The sequence below is a fragment of the Gossypium hirsutum genome, chromosome D10 (genome assembly GCF_007990345.1).
Source record: "Gossypium hirsutum isolate 1008001.06 chromosome D10, Gossypium_hirsutum_v2.1, whole genome shotgun sequence".
Taxonomy (NCBI): Eukaryota; Viridiplantae; Streptophyta; class Magnoliopsida; order Malvales; family Malvaceae; genus Gossypium; species Gossypium hirsutum.
In genome coordinates, this window is record NC_053446.1 from 9974021 (window position 1) to 9991266 (window position 17246).

Here is a 17246-nt window from a genome sequence, read left to right on the forward strand (position 1 = left end):
CTAATCACACATGCACATGCATTAGGTAAGTTACCTTTGCTAATTTTAAACCCAACATCACACAAGCTCTCAAGAGATGGCCGAATGCCTCTTTTGTTACCCAACTAATCATTCAACAATTCCATCCCCTTTACCACCCTTTTATGCCTAATTATTTAAATCAAGATAAGGTCATCAACATGCCTAACCATAGCCGAATGTGCAACATTAATCTATCACCTCTATCTCTTAAATACTATCAAGTTCATTTACTTCTAATTTCTTAAGTTCAACATCTTAATGCCCATTATAGCTACTCCCATAATCTACATTTAAAAATCGGCAACACCCACATTCAACTATCTTAGCCGAATACTCCTCCACACTTAGACCAAAGTATGCACATTAACTTAATACAACTTTCATTATACCTTTCACCCTAAAACATAATTTATAAATCTTACCCTTCCTTCCATGTTTCGGTCAATTATTCAAATTACCTCATAGCATGAACATTTTTTTTTTCAACTAATCTAGCATGCTCATTCGGCCTTAACAATGAACCTCTTCTCATACAAGGACAAAAATAAATCAAATGAACCTTCCATCTAAACCCCCTTTCTACCTTCTACTCATTCAATAATACATGTAAACAACTACTAATTCTAGCACTTTGATACACGGTTTAGTGTCCAACCATCATAAAAGTTTGAATCCTTCTTAATATTGTCAAAATACATTCACAAATTGACTTAAACATATAAGAAGATTTAACTAACACTTCAAAACTTACCTCCTACTAGCAAAATGTAGTGCCGAATTGCCTAAAGGAGAATTTTCCTTTTTCTCTTCTTTGGTTTCGGTTTTGGCAAGGTGGAGAAGAATATGAACACTCCTCTTCCCTTTTTCTCTTTTATTCCATTTTATTATAATTATTTTAAGTCATTTGTTAACTAAACAAAACATAATAAATTGGAATAAGTGGAGCACCATCACTCCTTGGCCGGCCACCCATCATCTTTTGGGCAATTTGACATGCAAAACCACTCTTTTTGGTACATGCACTAATAGACCATTTGAATTAGACTATCATATTTTTACAATGTCTCAAATTGATCCCAATTAATAATTTCTCATGAAATTGGTAAAATTAGGGAGTGAAACTTCCACATACTCATGTTCACACATAATAAGCATAGAATATAGCAAGTAATTATTTTTACGACTCGGTCTTGTGGTCCCGAAACCACTTCCCGACTAGGGTAAATTTTGGGCTGTCACAGTCATCTTCCGTTTTGGATTTAAGACAACCAGGCAAAAGTATATTTCTTTAACAACTGAGGATATCGAGAAATGACGAGTCCTCTTTAGTACGAAATTGATGCATTTGACTAAGTTTGTCGTCATGTGCCTATACCATAGACCCCCATTATACAATTGCACCCACTATTTGAATGATATGTTGGTGAGGTACGCTGCATCATAGATGTTGATAGCACGCAAGTTATCCATAATTTCATGGAAATGATGTTGGACGAGCTCGTACTCTGTCGAGAAAAGTAAACCCATGAATGCAAACAATGAACGAAATATGATATGGCATGATTATAGAAATAGTGGCAACTACATACCCATGTCAATGACTTGATCTTGCTTACTTTTCAAAGAACATTTTGAGTGGTAGTTGGAGTCGACGTGTCTTATACAATGCCTATGGAGCATAAGATCCCAAAGGCTGCCGTGTCATTTAATAGTGACCAAGATTTCTAGTCCCCTATCGAAAATGGCACATATGTCTGGCTAAAGGCAAACATGACAGCGCAATCGACTAAGGAAAAATCCCAATCATCTGTCATTTATCTTAGAGTTATTGTAAACATTATCGATAGAATCTTCCGATTACTATCCTGGGCAACGACTATTAACAATTGATGCTCATACCTCTCGTACAATCAAGTGTTGTCAATTTTCACCAAAAACTTACAGTGTCAGAAAGCTTCATTGTATTGATCAAATGTCTAAAAGAATCGGTAGAACATTTTTTTTCTAGAGACTAGAAGACCGCTGAAATACCCTGAATGTGTTTCTATATCGGTTACGGAACCTGGTATATATCGATCTAGTACTTGACACCATTTTCATAAATCGTTGTATGACCTGTCCCATTCGTGATACAACTTATCCATAGCCTTGTGTTTTGCAACTCATGCTTTGTAATACGATGGCGTGTATTTATTTCTGGCTACGAATGTTGGAAATCAACACTAGGATAGGAATCTTGGGACTCGTCTTCACCATAGGTATAATAATATTAGATATCATGTCGGAGTCTAGCCTTGGATGATTCTGATTTACACTTGTAAAATACGAGTTAAAGTTACGTGATTGTGAAAAATAAAGACCCCAATCAGGACACATTATGTCAAAATATCGGGTGAACACATTGCGCACCTGCTCAACACATGTATGTGGACCGGAATACTTCTTTATCATCCACAAGCCCGTATTCTTCTGAAAAGATGCCATGATTTCTTCAAACTAGATCTCGTGACATGATAGTTCACACTGTTCTTAAAGTTGTATCACTTCAATACAGCAAGAAAAACACCTTGGGGGTATTTCATGTCAACTTCCAATACTTGGACATCTAACGACGAGCTTGTATGGTCAAGTATTCTATGTGGTAGCTACCAAACTCTAAACCACCCTTGGCGGAGAGATCAATGTTAGTCATGTGGGGCAAAGGTTCATATACCCTAAACTGCAGATCTGGATTTAAAATATTACTAGAATAGTCATCGTCAGAACCGCAAGGTTCTGGTTGAATTGGAACCTACTATTGTTCCAAAAAAGTTCTACTTTCGAACCATCCTGACTAAACTATCGGATTGGATTAAGGTCTTACTTTGATCCGTCAACTGCATTCGTTGTCCCTTTTTCCTCGGCTGCACCTTCTTCTGAATCTGTACATTCATTGTCATCTTCAATTAAAGGGTTCGGTGGACTCTCGCCTGTCCATATTGTAGGGAGTAGGTCATTGATTCTTCTATACCTCAAGTACCTGACAAAATTTGCAACGAATTGTGAAACAATATAGGTTGATGGCCCCCCGTATAAGTTTTTCTACCTTGAGACATTGATCCACCGAAGTTGAAATCGAACGTACTAATTGAATGTCTTACTCGGGTGTTGAGGTTTGGGTTACGCTTATACCTTGATTGATAGTAGCCACTGAAGTTGAAATCGGTACCGAAAACCAAAGAATGTCTATCCATTGATGTTTTATGGACATCATAGTAAGAGCTTTGTAACAAACCAATGAACCCACAGCACAACCATGTAGTAGGACTTTCCACTTTAGCTTCAGTTCCAACATTAGTCACAACAGTGGCTGAAGATGGACCAACTCCATCAGCCTTGACAAACTCGACATATAACTTTATTACAGCATTTTCGCTTGAGCAATGTATGATATGACCGCCTCCAGCTTGAGCTCGCCTTTCACACAAAAAAAATTTACTTAATGGGGTCAACCGATGCTAGATATCTACATTACAAGCTCAAAATTCTTCCCCGACTTAAACCCCCAACTTTCTTCCTTATTCTAATCCATAGCTCACGCAATTGAATGGTACGGTTGAAAGCTAATTCCATGTATTGGGCTCCTGCAAATATAACACCGACTTTAGTATTAAAAATTTGACCATCGTAGTAAATGATGAATGTCACTCGTCGACTCATTTCAATTTAAAATGAATTGGATATTTACCACAAAATAAATCTTTAGACGGTTATCTAAAGAAATGCAGACGACTCTCACAACTTAACTCTTTGATGTTTGATATGAATTTATTGTGTACCTAAGCTCTAAGTATTTTGGTACTTTAATAGCAAAATAGAACTAGGAGAGAGGTAATGCGTGCTTCAAAATTCATTTATGATGAAGAATTCCTCGAATAATGATAATGAAACGCTATTCGATGCTCGAAAATGTTTTTCACAAATCACTAATAGAAATCAGACGCGTGCTTTAGATGGCATTTAGTGTTTGAAAATGTGCTTCAAATTTTACCTGAGATTGTCGGGGTTGGGTACTTTTTTTTTAGGCTTTATAAAAATGTTAGTGAAAACTCATCCAGCTAGGTGTACTTTCCTGCCATGTTAGCAGAGAAGCTTGCCAACCAGACGAGTTTTCACTAACATTTTCATAAATCCTGAAAAAAAGGTACTTGACCCCGATAATTTTTTGGCAGTTTTAAAGCAAGTTTTGAAGATAATCGATGAAAATGTTGGTCCTACAACACGTTTCCGACCACGAGATTTTTTCCTTTGCAATCTCACTCTTCCCCTTGTGCCTATAAAAGGGGGCTCCCCCTCTATACTCCATTATTCGTAAAACATATCTCCCGCCCTCTATCTCTTCATTTTACAATATTTTTCTCTATTCGTTTTATTCCTCACTTCAGTGTTAAAAATTTTGTCACTAACATAATTTTCAGTTCGAGGTAGTCTTGAGTCGTCGATGATGCAATATTGCTCCGAGACGTACACATTTCATATATCCTGCTAAGATGGGACCATTACCTCCGAAACCTATCATGTGGTAGTTAGGTTTTAGGGTTACTTTGCTTTGTACAATCACGGGTGAAAGTCTACATAGAGATCTCAATCGACGACCGTTATGCGGTCATGAATCGGAGTATAATAGGGGAGCCAGTTGACAATCATTACACGGCCATGAGCTCAAAATTTTTGGATACTCGAAAATGTTCCCTTATAAATACAATATATAAGTTTGAGGGCATAATCATAAGGAAAAATTGTGGGGCTTCCCGCTATGATGACATAATGTTTTTCTCAATTTCCACACAACTAGTATCTTTAATCGTTCTTCTTATTTGAATATCAACACCACCGTGGACGCAAGAGGAGTCTCAGGTGGGTAACAACTGTAACGTTGGAGTAAAGGTAATACTTCTTTCGGGGCGACAACGGTTGTCGTTATTAAACAACTCATTAATAACTACAATCGTTGTCGTGTCGAACTGAGTTTGACTTTTGCTCCGACAGAACATCCACTCTCTTTTTGAGAACCCTTTTGTATCCATCTCGGTGTCAACCTTTGAATAAGAATGAAAGGTTAAAGATACCAGCTTCCTAGAAATAGAGAAAAAAATTACGTTGATTACACCGGAAAGCCCTTTGTTTTTCCTTATGATTATGACATTAGCCTTATGTATGGTATATATAAACCATCATTTGCAGGTATCCAAAAATCTTGAACTCGTGACCGCATAATGACAGTCAACTGGTCCCCAGTTATACTTAAACCCGTAACCGCATCACGATCCCCAACTGGGACCCCTACTTAGACTTCGGCCTATGACCGTATCAAACACTGTCACTCCAAAACCTAACTTCCACAAGATGGGTTTCTGAGGTAATGGTCCTATCTCGGATGACATATGAAATGTATGTGTTTTGAGTCGCGTTATTGCATCCCCAACCCCTCAAATCTACCAATAAACTTTCACAATTTCACCCCTAAAAGCCTAATTCTAATTCTTAAAAAACCCTAACCCTAACAAAATTAAAAAAATCCTAACCATTAAAAAATCCAATGAGTTGGGCGTGCTTTCACACACTCGCTCCAAAAACGACCTATTTCCCTAAATTAAAAAAAATGGCCTAAAAGGTCAAATAAAAAATCGGCATATATGCTTTATTTAGCCATCATTTCCTCTATTTTTCTCATCAAAGTGAATGAAAAAATGATGGTAAAGCTAAAATAATTTCTTTAGCCATCAATATTTATAGTTTTTTTTGTCAATTTGATTGTTACTCTTTAAAAGTATAATTTAAAAAAAATAAAATTTTCATATTTTAAATAAATAATTATAATTATAATTTTTAAAAATAAAATTTTTTTATGAAAAACAAGAACTCTTTAAAATTCAAAAATAAAAATGATTTTAAATATATAATATTTTTTAAATTTCAATGTTATCTAAATCGGACCGAACCAACTAGTTGGACTAAAAACCGACTAGGGTATCAGTCCGATGAGAGATAAAAAACTAGTTGGCCCATGAACCGTTACAAAAAAACTGGTTGAATTGATAACAGAATCAATTTTGAAAACTGATCTAACCAATTGATTCCCTAAACGACTAGTTTGACCGATTCATAGCAAATAAATTATTAAAAATATAAAAAAAATAAAAATCAATTCTAATTGTCAATTCAATTAGTTTTGTTAACCTGGTTCAACCAATTTGTATTGGTTCGGGGTCAATCGGTTTTTAAAATTTTAAACATTTTTAGCCCTCAACATTTACAGTTTTTTGTCAATTTAGTTTATACCTTTTAAAATTACATAATTGTTTTTAAAACTTTACATTTTTATATTAAAAAACATTAATTTTTAATTTTTTTAAATTAAAACTTTATGAAAACAAAAAAAAACTCTTTAAAATTCAAAAAAAAATCTAAAAATATAAAAAAATCCAAAATTAAATATTATCTAAGTTGAACCAAATCAGTTAAACCAAGAACCAAAACCAACTGGGGTATTGATTCTATGATAGGTAAAAAATTGGTTGATTCACGAATCGATATGGATTAGTTGAACTAGGTTGAAAAACAATTAAACTAGAAGTTGAATCAATTTTTATAATTTTAAATATTTTTATTTTTACTTTTTTTAATAATTTGCTTTTAAGCCAATCAGGTTAGTAGTTTTGGAAACTAATTGGTCAAACCAATTTAAAATTGATTCAACTACCGCTTTAATAATTTTTTTAGCTCAATTCAGCCAATTCGTACATGGCTCGTGGGCCAATTGATTTTTACCTAAAACCAGACCGTTACTCCAATTGGTTCTCAATCCAACCAGTCCGATTGCTTGGCCTAATCTAATTTAGATAACATTGAATTTTGAATTTTTTATATTTAAAAAAATAGTTTTTAGTTTTTAAATTTTAAAGAGTTTTTTTCATAAATTTTATTTTTAAAAAAATATAAGTTTTATATTTTTATTTAAAATATGGAATATATATTTTAATTTTTTATGTACTTTTAAAGGACAATGACCAAATTGACAAAAAATTGTAAATGTTGAGGACTAAAAAAGTTACTTTACTTTTGACATCATTGTGGAGTGTGTCTCACATTTCAATTGAATAGACGATGATGTCGTTATGAGGAAGAGTCAATGTCCCAACGACGCGACACACGACGTTCCGACGAGAAGAACCTGTTTCCCGACGAGGCGATAAGTGATGTCCTGACGAGCCGATAGCGACGTCACGATATGGCAACATGTTTCCCACTCAAATGGGTTTCTTTTCCTAGTTAAACTCTATTATCTTTTCCCCGTCAAACTCTAATAACTCTAGGATATTTCTAATCAGATTAGTCACGAATTATAGCTTATAAATAAGGCTTTTAGCAATCCTAGAGAGAGATTCAACAACAAAAATTAAGAGAGAGTTTGTGGGAATTTCGGGAGAACTTCGTATTTTGGGAATTTCGGGTTTGTTTGCTTCTCTATCTTGTACTCCTCTTCTTCTTTTTTTGTCGTTTTAGTGAAGTTTTCTTTGCTCATGATTTTTTATCCTCTTCAGAAAGGTTTTTCCACATAAATATGTGTCCAATTTTCTCATTTTTCGTTCATGTTTGTTGCATAATTCAAGTTTACCCCAACAATCATTAACTTTAACGGCAAAATTAGATGGAGGGACCGAGATTTTTAAATAAAAAAGTACAAAGACTCAATATCTCAAAATTAAAGTATTGAGACTAAATTTTAAATTTTAAAAGAGTACAAGAAGCTTTGGCATATTTAAACTTCCTAGAAATTTAGTCGCTCTACTTTTCTAATTTCAAAATCTAGGTATAACTATTAACACCGTTCAAATTTTTTTGTTAAATTCAAGTTTATTATAATGTCATTTTTTTAGTTATATTGCTATCAAGTGAATATGTTTTATATCAAAGTGTCACATGAACAAATTTAACAAAAAACAAAGTAACAATATTAGCAATTGACTTTGAATTTTGAAATAGGAAAAATAAGACTAAATTCCTGAAAATAAACGTACAATGACTAATTTCTAAATTTGTAAAAAGTATAAGGACATGTGGCATACTTTAACCTTAAGTTTTTTATTCAATCTAATAGTTAAATTATTATTTTGTCTTAGCTCATCTTGAAAGGTTTAATTCCAACTGATAAGAAATAAATTGGGATTTTTTACACAAATAATACAAAAAATTTTAAAAATAATACCAAAATAATACAACCATTTTATTATGTACCAAAATGGTACAGACAGTAAAAAACCTGGTCGATGGTTTGCCACAGGCGGCACCTGACCAGGTTTTTTTTTCTGTTTGTCCCGTTTTGGTACATAATAAAATGGTTGTATTATTTAGACATTTTTTAATTTTTTTGTATTATTTGTGTAAAAACCCCCATTACTTGCTCTATTAAAAAAATTACCTTTCTTTATTTTTTTCCTTTCTTTTTCCTTCCCTCCCTCTTCTTTTTCTCCTTCTCTTTTTCTTTTTCCTTATTCTTCCTTTTGCGCCTCCTTCCCCTTCTTCTTCTCTTCTTCTTCTTCTTCTTCTCATTTCCTTTTCTTTATTCTCTTTCGTGCAGCTGAAGTGAATTGGGGACCATTATAAGGTTGGGGTGCCGCCTGTGGCAGTGACACCTTTGGTGTTGCTTGTGGCAGTGACAACTTTGGTGCCGCCCTGCCACTAGCACCTTTGGTGCCGCCTGTGGCAGACCCTCGACCAAGTTTTTTTTTTTTTCTGTTTGTACCATTTTGGCACATAATAAAATAGTTGTATTATTTTGGTATTATTTTTATTTTTTTGTATTATTTGTATAAAAAACTCGATAAATTGAGATAAAATAGTATTTTAAATAGCCAAGTGACTATTAAGCATTAAAGTGAAAAGGATGTATAATCCAGTAGCTAAATTGTCAATAAAACCTTATTAGTAACATGTTCTTTATAATTTGAAAAAACAAACAAAATTATAAATAAATTTCATGAATTATATTATTTATTTTAACATCTATGGCAGAGTGTTGGGGAGTAAAACTCGTTTGACTGGAAAAAAAAATTTGAGTTAATCGAATTGAGTTATTTAAATTATTTGGTTTTTTTCAAGTAAATTCAAATAAGTAATTCGAGTTTCGAGTTAGAGTCGGGTTCAATTTTACAATTTAAATAACTTGAATAATTAATTGGTGTAAATATATATTTGGTTTTTGTCAATTTTAAAATTGAGTCAATCGGTCTTTCTCTCAACAAAAATTAAAAAAAATCAAAATATTTATAAAAATTACAAAATTCATATTTTTAAAAAATTAAAAAAAATATAAAAATATTAAAAAATCTAAAGAATATATAAAAAATATAAAATAATAATTTTTGAAACCTAAATAAGTAAATTAATTATTCAAGTTTTTATTATTATTTTCTTATTTTGTTTTGAAAGACTTTTATATAGTTTGAATGGAGTAGTTATATTGTAACAAAATTTTAATTTAATATGTTTAAAATTTTTTTAGTTTAACTAAAATAATTTTATTCGATTCAATTTAATTTAATTTAATTTTAAAAAATTAAATCAAATTAAAATAATAAAATAAATTTATCAATTCAATTAATTCAAAAAAAATTATTTATTTCGATTCCATCAACACCGCTGAAGTAAAACATGTTAATAATATAGTGATGGTGAATTCACAATACCTATTCCAGTCCAAACTGCATTACTATCTCTTAGGGTTACGCAATTCGGGGATAGGTAAGAAAGGTAGGCTTAGCCCAAGTTGCTCAGTTGATTTTACAGAATAAACTGAAATAAACAAATCCATTATGATTAGACTCATATTGTCTATGTGTTGAGTTGAGTTGAGTTGGGTTGGGTTGAAGAGGTTGGCGCGCGAGTTCGCTTCCTGTCTACCTGTTTCGGCCTTTGGCGTTCCAATTCCTGACGTTAACAATTTTCCAGGTGCATGCCGCAGATTGCAGAAGAGGAGATAGGCTGAACCTCCATAGTTGATTGCTGGTAGTTATAAGTTCTAAAGAGAGGCCAGGCCAGGCCTTTCGAATTCCAGTTCCCTTTATTCGGTACGCGCCTTTCTTCTTCCTTCTATTTCTTTTCTGTATATATAATTTCCCCCTTTGGAAACTAAATTAAATCTGGGCGACCTTGATTTGCATTTGTCTGCCCGCATACCCATAAATTATTTTTGTCTCTTTTTGCTTTCACAAAACTTTTGATTGTGATGTTTATTGCTTATCAAATAGTGGTAACACTAATATATTAAATGTAAGAATATAAGTGTTGAATTCTGTTCCGCAAGGAGGAAACAAGATGATTAGCAATGGCTGCTTAACCTTTTTTACCGTGCAGGTTGTCTAAGTCGCCACCCCTATTTCTTTTTGTTGTTGATAGCCTAGTCATAATGCTATTAATAAGAGAATAATAAGTTTAAATGAAGTTTATTTTCCTGGGCTAGAGCGAAAAGAGGCTGATCCTGGCCTGAATCCTGATAGTGAAATCAAACGGCTAATAGCTTTCAATATGTTAGCTTATCTACCCATTTCTTCTCATATCTAAGTGAATGTGGTTGCCTCTTTAACCCGTGGCAAATGACAACGATTTCACTATTACTTACTATACCTGTCTGGCTGTCTCCTCATCATTTTCTCTTACAATCTTCATTTTTTTCATTTGGTTGTTTTGTATAAATCAATTCTTTATAAACAGCTTTCATGTAGAATATCCATTTCCAAGTGACTTTGATTTTTTTTTGGTTTCCCTTTTTTTGCCTGATAATAAATATTTCATTGTGTTTTAGTACTCCATTTATCTGTTATTCCCAAACAGCTGACTGCATTTGTATTCTACTTTACACCTTGTTTCATGATTGAATTTCTGCCAATTAGATCTTTTTTAACCAGCTTATGTCATGGAGGGTGGAAATGGAAATGATCCTTGTGAAAGTTCAGTATTACAGAAAGATATTTATCAAGGGATTGGTAATTATACACCACTTTTGACTTGTTAAATTATTTCCCTGTTGATTCTTGTAGTGTATTTCCCATATCTTGGCTATCTTATTTTGCTTTCTAGTGCTTTCTACTCCTTATTTTTGGTTTATTGCCAGTATTTGTAATTAAGGGGTCGTTCAGGTTCTTGCCTCTTTTTCAATGTTTTATGTTTCCAGAGATTTTTGTTTTCTATTATGTTTAAGTCATTGAAACTGAAAACACGTTTATTTGCTATGTTTTTGTTACAATGATACAAAAAAATACTACTTAAGTAAAAGCGGTTGGAAGTTAAATTCCGAAAGTTGTAAGTCTTTCTTTTCTTTTATTTTTAATTTATTGAAACTGAAAACGTGTTTGTTTGCTCTGTTTTATTATTTTTTAAAGTTAGAAACAAAACTTGGCTGATAAACGCAATTTTTGTTGTATTTCCAGACAAACAACACAGAAAACAAGCTTTCCAAAATGTGCCCTAAGCCATCCATTATTTCTTTCTTCATCATGTTTCATTTTTTGTGCATGCTTGTGTGTGTGTTACAAGTTCCTTTTTTGTTCTGTTTGCGAACCTTCAGCTTTGCATGTTGTGTGACCATTCATGACACTTTTTTTTTTCCTTTTTTTCTTGTTTGCTTCTTGGAATAGTAAGCTCAGATTTACCTATTTACTACATTGAATTTTCCATCTATTGTGCAGATGATGATGTTAAACTGAATTCTAAAGATCAGAGAGATGCTCTGGCGGATGAACCTAAATGTGTTATTTGCGGGCGCTATGGCGAGTATGTATGTGATGAGACAGATGATGATATTTGCAGCTTGGAATGTAAACAAACTCTACTCCTCAGGGTTGCTAACTCATTGCCAGTTTGCTCATCATCTACTCAGAGATTACCTGCTACTGATGAATGCTTTTATGTTAGAGATTCTGTTGATAGGTCAGGGCCTCCATCTTTAACTTGTGATCAAGCTGAATTGCTTCGAAACAAACTTGAAATCCATGTAAAAGGAGGTGTGATTCCTGCTCCAGTACTGGCATTTTCTTCCTGTGGTCTTCCTCAGAAGCTCCTACAAAATATAGAAACTGCAGGGTATGTCATGCCAACACCGGTCCAGGTGCAAGTAATCCCAGCTGCTTTAGATGGACGAAGCCTTCTTGTTTCAGCTGACACAGGCTCTGGGAAAACTGCTTCCTTTCTTATTCCTATTATTTCTCTTTGTGCAAAACTTTACCCCAACAACAACTCAAATCTCAGAAAGCCATTAGCGGTGGTTCTAACACCAACTAGGGAACTAGGTATCCAAGTTGAGGACCAAGCTAAGTTGCTTGGAAAAGGTTTGCCTTTCAAAACTGCACTTGTGGTTGGTGGAGATCCCATTGCTAGACAACTCTATCGCATTCAGCAAGGAGTGGAACTAATTATTGGAACACCGGGCAGGCTTATTGATATTTTAACCAAGCAAGATATTGAATTAAGTGACGTAAAGATATTTGGTCTGGATGAAGTAGACTGCATGCTTCAAAGGGGCTTCCGGGACCAGGTGATGCAGATTTTTAGGGCTCTGTCACAACCCCAGTTACTGATGTATTCTGCAACAATTTCACAAGACGTGGAGAAAATAGCAAGTTGTATGGCAACAGATATTGTTACTGTTTCTATTGGCAAGCCTAACAGGCCGAGTAAGGCTGTGAAGCAGCTAGCTATCTGGGTTGAGTCAAAACAAAAAAAGCAAAAGCTTTTTGACATATTAAGGAGTAAACATTTTAGGCCACCTGCTGTAGTGTATGTGGGTTCCAGAGCAGGGGCAGATCTACTGTCTGATGCAATTACAGCCACCACTGGAATTAAAGCTTTGTCAATACATGGGACGAAGTCCATGAAGGAAAGGAGAGAAATAATGAGGATGTTTTTAGTTGGAGAAGTATCAGTAGTTGTGTCTACTGGGATTTTGGGTCGCGGAATTGATCTTTTAGCTGTGAGACAGGTGATAGTGTTTGATATGCCCAATTCCATTAAGGAGTATGTGCATCAGATTGGTAGGGCATCAAGATTAGGGGAGGAGGGTAATGCAATTGTTTTTGTGAACGATGAGGATAAGAAATTGATTCCAGAGTTGGTAGATATTTTAAAATCCTCTGGAGCTGTTATTCCTCGAGAACTTGGTAATTCACGGTATAATGTTGTTTCTTTGTCATCAGGCAAGAACTTCAAGAAAAGAAAGTATGGTGGCTGATGTTGCGTGTCTTTTATCTTTTAGCCCCTTTTTTTTTTCAGTTCATCACATCACACATGGTTAAAGAAGCCAAAAATGTAAAAGCTTTTGTTTACAAATGATTGTGTATTAAATTCTGCTGAAGCAGGTTTGGTAGTTTGAAGTAGTTCATAAAATATGCTCTTCGAGTCAGGACCTGTGTTACTTCTACAAGGATGAATGATGTTGGATCTAGCACCTTCCCCTTAATTTCCATTTCAATTAGTATCTTTCTTTCTAGGCAGTCCTTTTCAATTCATTTTCAATGAAAAAGCATGGTCAACTCTTCTAAAATTTAAAAATCTGTCAATAAAATTGTTGATGTGACTCTTTATAAACAAATTTTTTAACATAGGTTTTTTTCAATTTGGGTTTTACTCTCATTTCGTATTAGAGAAAAAAAATGGTCACCAAGCATTCATTACGAGAATTGATATAGGTAGGGGCCTTGAGCATGAATGCTAAAGTAAGAATTTTATTCCATAAGCATATTAGAGAATGTATGTATCCCACATTACATTACAGATTATATAGTAGCCTTGACAATATGAGAAATTGCTGAAGCCGAAAGAATAAAAATGAAGTGAGCATGCAAAAATCAACCATCGGTGACATTGTTATGCATATATGTATGTATAGCACATTGAAATCACTTCCAGCTATTGGCAACAATGTCAGCCAAATCCACAACCCTTTGAGAGTAGCCCCACTCATTGTCATACCAAGCAATCACCTTAACCATGTCATCTCCCATGACCATGGTGAGTGATGCATCAACGGTGGAGGACACATCAGAGCACCTGAAGTCCACTGAAACGAGGGGTTCTTCACACACTGAAAGTATACCCTGTAGCTCTTTCTCTGCACTCTCTTTGAAAGCAGCGTTCACCTCTTCAGCAAACGTCTTCTTTGAAACCTGGACCACTAGGTCCACCACCGACACATTTGGTGTTGGTACACGCAATGCGATGCCGTTAAGTTTGCCTTTGAGAGTAGGGAGTACAAGGGCCACGGCCTTTGCCGCACCAGTTGAAGTCGGGACGATGTTGAGAGCTGCGGCTCTAGCACGCCTGAGGTCTCGGTGGCTAGCATCAAGTAGCCTCTGGTCACCGGTGTACGAGTGAGTGGTAGTCATGGTGCCCTTGATGATACCTATCATATATATTACATTAGCATTAGTCAGAAACTCGAATGGGGCATATCTTCTTTATTAATATAGTGTTAAAAGGAATTACCAAACTTCTGGTCCAGAACCTTGACGAAAGGAGCAAGGCAATTGGTGGTGCAAGAAGCATTGCTGATGATAGGCTCATCTGGGTTGTAGGTGTCAGCATTCACTCCAACAACATAGGTGGGGATGTCACCCTTACCTGGGGCAGTAATCAGCACTTTCTTGGCTCCTGCTTGAATGTGCTTACCTGCACCTTCTCTATCGACAAACACACCGGTTCCTTCGATGACTAGATCTATTCCTAGGTCCCTATAATATCATCTTTATCAGTTTGATTGAAGCCAAACAAATGTTGTGTATATGAAAATGTGATGCATTTAAAATTTCAACTCTTACCCCCATGGGAGGTTGGCAGGGTTGCGGTCAGAAACAACCTTGATAACCTTGCCATCAACAGAGATGCCATCAGTGCCAACAGGCTTGACATCGGCAGCGAAGATGCCAAGGGTGGAATCATATTTGAGAAGGTGAGAAGCCTGCTTAACACCACCAGTGTCATTGATGGCAATGACATCAAGTGGGGAGTCCTTACGGCCATGCCAGCATCTTAAGAAATTCCTGCCAATCCTACCAAACCCATTTATAGCCACCTTTAGCTTTGCCTCTGCCATCCCTTTCCTGTACCCGCCATTATTGCTTCCTAGCTGCAAACACCAGTACGGGTCCAAAACCCAAACGCATATAAGTCTTTAAATAAAGAAAAAACTCATTTGTAATTTCAACTTTTAACAAGAGGGTTAAGGATATAAATGGATTCAGCACATTATACATGAACCAAAGTGTTTCTGTATAAAGAGAGAATTCGTATTCGATATTGTTGTTTCACTATCGATCTGACAGACCAGTCGTGAGTATGATACTGTATTACTAACAAGGTGATTTCTGGTCTTATAACCATCATATCTGTCGTATAAGTACGTGATAAAATGGTAAAACTTAGTGGAGAAAGCGTTTCTCCCACAGGTCTTATAACCATCATATGTAAATAATGAAAATGGAATAGGAATGTGTGTGAAGATGGAAAAGCGTGAAATGGAGGAACTCACAGCAGATGTCTGAAAAGCAACGAGTGAATGGAAGTCATCAGAGGTTTTCCTGGCAAAGGGAAGGCTAGTAGAGGAGTTGTGTAGGCCTGAGAAATCTGCAAAACCAACACCCTTTCCTTTTGCCTGAAACAAAAAGAAACAATATTGGAATGAGGAGTATGCAATGCATCAGATGAGTAGGAATAAGAGGAGGGGTGTGCGTAAAGCTGAACCTGAATCTGAAGGTTGGGTTTGGCTACAGAAACAGTAGCCGAAGCCATAATGGTAGTGATAGTGGTTGTGGAGTAAAACAGAGAGACGGACAGATGACAGAGGTTTTAGATTGAATAAGTAGAAGAGAGCAGAGCAGAGTAGTAAGTAGGTAATTGGTGGATGACTGAATCGGAAACGAGAGGATGAGATTACGGATAGGATAGCGGATAGGGATATAATACAGCCTCTACTTCAATGTATGGTTGTGATTTCAGCTTTTCCTTTGTGTCTCTCCTTACTCCATTTTCAATCATTCATCCATCTTGATTTTCTATGGCTCCCTTCGTTTTTCTTTTTTACGCATTTTTCAATGGAGGATTTTCATAATGCCCATTTGTTTTATATATATTTAATAATTAAATTAATTCATATTTTTTATTTTAATGGATTTACAAATAATATATAAAAAATTTTAAAATAAATACTATCTTAGAAAAAAATATATGTGATATTAAAATAATAAATCATTTATATTACTTATACTTATCTTAAAAAAATTTTATAAACTTTATTTTCTTCGTAAATGTGATTGACATTATATGAATTATGACTCGTGTATTAGTATGTAAGGTTGAATGTTCAATCAAATTAAATCAAATGAAAATTTTCGAGTTAGTCAAGTTGACAATTATATTTTATCATCCTAACTCGATTTGAAAATTTTTTAAATTAAGTCAAGTGAAATGAAAATGAATCAAATTAATTCAATTTGAATAAATTTGTTTGAGTTAAAGTTAAAAAAATTAAATCGACCATAATGAAATCTTATTAACAATATCACTAAATTCCGAGTTAAAGAACATTAATTTGGTATTATATATAAATTTGAAAACTCTTTTAAAGCAAAATAAGAGGAAAAACACAAGATAATTAGTATGACAAACTTGATTTGATAATTTATTTGTTAAAGATTTCAAATTTATTATTTTGAAAATTTTAAAATATATTATAATTTAATATTTTTATATATTTTTTGAATTTTCAAAGATTGTTTTGATTGTTTTATAATTTTTTAAGAGGGACTGATTCACACATTTTTGAAACTGTTAGGGCCCTAAGGGATATTTATATCCATTTGTTATTCAAGTTATTTGAGTTGTAAACTTCAAGTCAACCTAACTTGACTTACATAATATAAAAAAAAATGGAATGAAATTGAAATAATTCTTATGCATGCGACAAGCAAACGAATTACTCATAAAGGGCTAGAATGTGGTTAGTTTTGTGATGGTTATACATTGCGTAGAACTTGAGAGAAATGGCAAAGGGTAAGCAATTTAAGTCAGAAATCAAATGTGATTAACCCCCATTTATGTTAATGTGTGGGAGATAGATTTTATGGGCCCTTTTTGCTTCCTCATTTGGTATTTACTTTTAGTTGTCATTTCTGTTTCTAAATGGATACAAGCTTGCA

The 17246-nt window shown here is 34.4% G+C and overlaps 2 protein-coding genes across 7 annotated transcripts; one reads left to right on the forward strand and one right to left on the reverse strand.

Moving 5' to 3' along the window:
- The first annotated feature begins 9720 nt into the window (after positions 1-9720).
- LOC107914181 (DEAD-box ATP-dependent RNA helicase 41) lies at positions 9721-13456 on the forward strand. Of its 5 annotated transcripts, none has more exons than XM_016842980.2 (4): positions 9721-9804; positions 10012-10130; positions 10953-11045; positions 11748-13456. In XM_016842980.2, the coding sequence occupies exons 3-4, from the start codon at positions 10976-10978 to the stop codon at positions 13283-13285; spliced, it is 1608 nt and encodes a 535-aa protein (XP_016698469.1). In that variant the 5' UTR covers positions 9721-9804; positions 10012-10130; positions 10953-10975; the 3' UTR covers positions 13286-13456. The 5 variants fall into 5 exon arrangements, with proteins under 5 accessions (XP_016698469.1, XP_040959004.1, XP_016698468.1 ...); XM_041103070.1 differs by having other exon boundaries at positions 10968-11045; XM_016842979.2 differs by having other exon boundaries at positions 9729-9813.
- Positions 13457-13758: 302 nt separating this feature from the next.
- On the reverse strand, positions 13759-16155 carry LOC107914182 (glyceraldehyde-3-phosphate dehydrogenase A, chloroplastic). 2 transcript variants are annotated; one of them, XM_016842982.2, is made up of 5 exons: positions 15793-16155; positions 15581-15703; positions 14871-15178; positions 14539-14783; positions 13759-14455 (listed from the first exon to the last, which is right to left on the reverse strand). In XM_016842982.2, exons 1-5 carry the CDS (start codon positions 15838-15840, stop codon positions 13953-13955), a joined length of 1227 nt encoding a protein of 408 aa, XP_016698471.1. In that variant the 5' UTR covers positions 15841-16155; the 3' UTR covers positions 13759-13952. The 2 variants fall into 2 exon arrangements, with proteins under 2 accessions (XP_016698471.1, XP_040959005.1); XM_041103071.1 differs by lacking the exons at positions 15581-15703; positions 15793-16155 and having other exon boundaries at positions 14867-15072.
- Positions 16156-17246: the final 1091 nt, after the last annotated feature.

Bases quoted from the DNA above. Each gene is read 5' to 3' on its own strand.
- LOC107914182 (XM_016842982.2), bottom strand. From the start codon at position 15,840: ATGGCTTCGGCTACTGTTTCTGTAGCCAAACCCAACCTTCAGATTCAG. The intron at 15,704-15,792 runs GTTCAGCTTTAC...TTTTTGTTTCAG, and splicing joins AACCCAACCTTCAGATTCAG to GCAAAAGGAAAGGGTGTTGG. The intron at 14,456-14,538 runs GTAATTCCTTTT...TATATATGATAG, and splicing joins GGTTCTGGACCAGAAGTTTG to GTATCATCAAGGGCACCATG.
- LOC107914181 (XM_016842980.2), top strand. From the start codon at position 10,976: ATGGAGGGTGGAAATGGAAATGATCCTTGTGAAAGTTCAGTATTACAG. The intron at 11,046-11,747 runs GTAATTATACAC...TCTATTGTGCAG, and splicing joins AGATATTTATCAAGGGATTG to ATGATGATGTTAAACTGAAT.